The following is a 5212-nucleotide window of genomic DNA, read 5'->3' as shown; positions in this document are numbered from 1 at the left end:
CGTTAGCCTATCAGTTATCCGGTAGGATTTGAAAGAATGCAGTCCAATCAACAACTAGGTATAAACATTCCTTCTCTAATCTGCAATTACAATTTGTAATCGACAAAAATTAATTTTTCTGTATTTTGCAGCCCTATTTTACGTTAGGAAAAGGCTATTTCAAGCCTAAATCTTTAGAAATGGGTTCAAAAGTCAAGCTTAATTTATAATTTCTATAGACTGTGCTTAGTAGATCATCACTCAGCCAGTTCCGTTTTTCCCCAAATTCAGCAAGCTATGATTTTTCAATAGCTTGTTGATAGATGACACAGCCATTAGAGGATTAGAGAGAAAACTGAAAAAACTACAATCGAGTTTAAATCAGTGTGGATAGTCAGTTATTCGCAGATTGAGTTTTTAAACGCTTTAACCGTATAAAAGCCAAGCAAAATCTTGGTGATACATTCTTCGCAGCCAGCTGTGAGAGTATAGGACAATTACGTGGGCTAATGCTACGATCCCATTGAGTCTTCAGCATCTCCCAGGTGACATTCGAACCTGCCCAACTGACACGTCCTAAACTCAAGGCTTTTAACCGTACATTACTAACTACCGTGGACCCCCGTTCGTTTGACCATTTTTAATCTGAACACTTTTTAATCTGAACCCCGCTGGTTTGCACGACGTGCAAATTAAAAATGGTTCAAATGTCATTCTCAATATAACATCATTTGTTTATGCAGACAATGCACATAAACACGATTTGTTTGTACTGACCTAGCATGTTTAATCGGTTTCACATTTCGTTTTCCTAACGATTAAGATAGAAATTCGATCAGAAAATGCAATATTCGCACTTGCAACTGCCGACTAAAACAAACCACCAAAACAATAACAAAGAGCAGGGCGGCCAGTTCACAGCGGTTTCAACATATTTCGGGTTACCAGTTGTTCAAATTAAAAAGTAACCCCGTTAGTTTGCATGAGGAATCGTTCAAACGAACGGGGGTCCACTGTATATTGTTTCCCAATAAAAAGGGGATTCTCTAAACCTACAAAAGAAAAACAACATTTTAGAACACATTTACACAAAATCGTAAACTGAATTTATTGTTTGGAATTCGCTTAGGTATCTTGCACCCTCCTCATCATTACGCACGCACATTTCGCAAAAATAATAATAATAATAATAGTAATAATTCGTCCACGTCGCCGTCGAACCACGCTACTAGGTACCGTTCACTCATTCACTCCTTGGATGCCATCAGCCACATCAGATTGCCGGTGAACTTTTCTATTCTCTTCAGATCGGACAGGACTTCGGTTTTGAACTGCACGCACTTGGTGTTGTCGGTCAGCTTCAGCACCACGGTGTTGCGGTTGTGGGTGTACTTCATCGTGAACCGGCAGCTGCACGGATTTCCTATGTACATGTTTTCGGCAGCGATCTCGAAGTCCTCCCACGATTTGGCAAACACCATTGTTTTCCGTTTGTTATTCTGGGATTTTCACTTGGCACGGCAGTAGTAGACAGTGGATTTGCACTTCTTTCAGATGATTATTCAAAAGGCAGTGAGAATAATTTGCGAGTGGTTGGAATGGAATTTGGAAAATTGTTGCTGCGCTCTGTATTTTTTGATATCCTTTTTCGCATTCATTCCAGAGATGCCAGATGTCTTCGAAAAGTTACTTTAGTAGCTTTTAAAGAATCAAAGCATTAGTATGCGAATTCGGACGAAAGTTTACAAAAATTCAAATGGATTTTGAAACAATTGCATACGTCTAAAAATTATAATATAAATTTGAAATCACTTTAGAAAAATTGCAAAATGCAAATGATTTTTAACTTTTGGACGAACCATCAGTGCATCTGGTATCACTGCTATATTCAGTGAAACGTCACAACGTCACCATTAAACACTGCTAAGGCGTCGTAGTTAATTGTAAGGTTAAATTTACTTTCTAAAATCACGATGCCCGTGACGACGCCTTAGCGATTGCCGAATTTATAGAAGTGCAGAGTTGTAGAAGGTTAAAAACATGGTTAAAATATACAATAAATCAGTGAAAAAGGTGGAAATAATTCTTCGCTAAGGGTAAATCGCTGAGAACATTCCGTTCACATCATTCATAGAAATTTTTTTGTGTGCCGCCGAGGTGCTGATCGTGTGATACTTGTTAAACTCGCCTGCGCCCAGCCAGACTCTTTTGATCGTTTTTACAATGACCGGCAGGCCTGCTAATTTCTAACATTCTAAAAAAAGGTGGACCACAGTGTGCCACAAACTGCTGTTCCTTAAATTGCGCCTGCCACAATGTTCTAAGCGACTTACCCTTGTTCTTCACTAATATTTCGCGGAGATTCCATCTAGAGCTTCAATGACATTAGACGACTTTTCGCGGAGTTTCCATCTTGAGCTTCAATGAAATGGATTTCGGATTTTGGGTTTTCACTACCGAAATCCGAGCCCGTTGGGTTTCTGTCGGGTTGGGGCTAGAAATGTTCAACAGGTATCGGGTTTAACGAAAAAATAAACAATTTCGGTTCGGGTCGGGTTTAGGCTTAGCGCAAAAATAAATCCGGCTTCGGGTTTGAGTCAAAACCTATGTCACAATCTCGAGTTTTGCAAGTTTCTGAGGAGCTCAACCTTAGATGTTACGTAACTTACAGTTACAGTTGCAGTTACGTAACCATGAAAGCATGGGTAGTTTAATATACACTGAAGTCGCTTTTTACGCGAATTTCAGAATTTACCCCGGTTTTTTCTACGCGAATTTCGGAATTTACGCGGTTTTTTACGCGAATTTCGGAATTTACGCGGTTTTTTTTACGGAATTTACGCGGATGTGCTCAAAACGTCTATTTTTTCGCGTAGTGTTCAAATCCACAGTTTTTTTACGCAAAATTTTGGTTATATTTACGCGAATTTTGGAATTTACGCGGTTTTTTTACATGAATTTCGGAATTTACCCCGGTTTTTTTTACGCGAATTTCGGAATTTATGCAGTTTTTTACGCGAATCTCGGAATTTACGCGGTTTTAATTTACGCGAGACGTATCCTTCGCATGAAAAGCGACATGAGAAATTTGGAATTCTTCACAGTAAAGTAGCAAACAACCCCCCCGTGGATTAGCCAGATAAAATAAAGCGAATAAAACTTACATATTCGCAGTGATAGTATAACATTTTGCCGAATACCATTTCGCGAAAAACCTTATGCGGATGTACCTTATGTACCGCGTATTTCACGGAAATCTTTTCGTGGAAGGTACCCGGTCGGATTTGTCCATTTTTTTATTAACACGACTGACTTAACTGCATTTTATCTCGTCTGTCACAAAACAGATCAAAGTTGAGGCACTTCAGATTTTTCTCTCCTATTTTTCAGAGTTCTGGGGAGCTTTGATGCTGTTCTCTCTTTTTTTCACGTTACTCTCACACGATATTATATATCATAGTCATATAGTCCATCTCTTTCTATCTTGAGCTTGAAACTAGGCATATGTACGCTAATTCGATATTACCAAATTTGGCTTATTAAATTATTATTAACTATTCACTTCAGGTATCAGGTATCAGCATCTTTGGCTCGAGCAGCACGTTCCTCACAATCATGTGGAAGATTTGTGCCTTGTCCATCTTGCCCGTGTCATCATTTACCTGATGAGGACGGGAAGGAAAACAGGAGGAATAGGAAGGGGTGGATGAGGAATTTGGACAAACACAAACATATATATACCGAGAGATTTTTGTACCCCCGAGGGGATACTGCAATCCTTGGTAGTTAACTTATCAAAAGTACACCCCCTGGGGGTATACTCATGATAAATAAGAGCTTATAGCTCGATACCGCTTTCGGTAAGAAACATCAAAATGTCTCGTAATTTTAGTTTCCTAAAATCCGATTCATTTAAGACGTAGGATCCAAAGATCCTATGACGCAATTGTGGTACTGCAGGACAGTTGCAAATTACGTGATACGGTGTACCGTAGTCGGATTCACATAAATTACAATGAAACGATTCAGCTCGCTGAATCGTAGCCATATGATAATTTAATCTGCAGTGACCAGTCAGTGATCTGACAAGAATACTGCAATTTACCTTTGAGTGTTGCAAAAGAAATTTCGCAACCTTCTCACAAGGCTTAACAATGAAACTTTTCGTTTGACGACAAGTTTCAAGATTTTCCCAATAACGTACATGTTCAGATGAAAACCAAGATCGAATCTTTTGTTTTATCCAACATGCCGCAATTGGTAAAGCAGGTTCCGGTCCGAAAACCGACTTTTCTGCTCCAGATCTTGCTAGTTCATCAGCCCATTCATTTCCGGTTATACCAGAATGGCCAGGAACCCAAACCAGATGAACGGCATTTAGAATGCTTAGTTCTTCTAATTGGGTGTGGCAGGCGATGACTGTTTTAGATTTAGAATTAGCCGCACAAAGGGCTTTTATAGCGGCTTGACTGTCAGAACAGAAGTAGATAATCTTGCCTATCAGTTCTTTCTGAAGTGCAAACTGAGCTCCGCACATAATTGCAAAGATTTCAGCTTGAAAAACGGTGCAGTAACTACCCAACGAATAGGATTCCTCCAATTCCAGCTCACGGCAGTAAACACCAGCACCCGAGCGACCTTCGTACAAGGAACCAAATTTGGTTTATTAAATTATTATTAACTATTAACTTATTATTAAATATTTTTTAAACTAAAATATAGCAGAGATAATACCTTTTCAAATTATTAATATATATTACCTACAGGGTGATCCTCTCCTTACTCGTTGTCGCTCGTTCGGACCCAACTGAAGGGAAGTAATAGAGGTCAGTAGACCTAGAAAAACCAATTCCTGCTTCCTAAAACCCCCACTTGCCAAATTTGGTTCCATTTGCTTGATTAGTTTTCGAATTATGAATTTGTATTTCCTTTGTATGGGAGCCCCCCTCTTAGAGGGGAGTGGTCTCAATACACCATAGACAAAATCAGCGAGGTTGTATACAAGACACGACCCAAGAGGTGTGTCACTTCGCAATTTTGCATTAGCTTTTTACATCATTTGCATTCATTGCAAAAATGCAAGCGAGATTTTTTTGCTGCAAATTTTTTTTATTGGCTGCAATCGTGGATGCAAAGCGATATTTACAGTGATTGCAGCATTTGCAGTGAATATATTTAATATAAATCTAGTGAGACGCCCCCAGCCACGACCGCATATAGGTGACGCAGAACT

General features: G+C 39.3%; 1 protein-coding gene across 1 annotated transcript; it reads right to left on the bottom strand.

The window, feature by feature from the left end:
* Positions 1–1060: 1060 nt before the first annotated feature.
* On the bottom strand, positions 1061–1640 carry LOC128737560 (signal recognition particle 9 kDa protein). The gene has a single exon (XM_053832229.1). It carries the CDS (start codon positions 1458–1460, stop codon positions 1227–1229), a length of 234 nt encoding a protein of 77 aa, XP_053688204.1. The 5' UTR covers positions 1461–1640; the 3' UTR covers positions 1061–1226.
* Between the last annotated feature and the right edge of the window lie 3572 nt (positions 1641–5212).

This window comes from Sabethes cyaneus, chromosome 2 (assembly GCF_943734655.1).
Source record: "Sabethes cyaneus chromosome 2, idSabCyanKW18_F2, whole genome shotgun sequence".
Taxonomy (NCBI): domain Eukaryota; kingdom Metazoa; phylum Arthropoda; class Insecta; order Diptera; family Culicidae; genus Sabethes; species Sabethes cyaneus.
The sequence above is the reverse complement of the archived record's forward strand: the minus strand, read 5'-3'. Positions and strand labels throughout refer to the sequence as shown.

What these genes read in the sequence shown, in the direction of transcription:
- LOC128737560 (XM_053832229.1), bottom strand. Translation starts at nt 1,460, where the DNA reads ATGGTGTTTGCCAAATCGTGGGAGGACTTCGAGATCGCTGCCGAAAAC.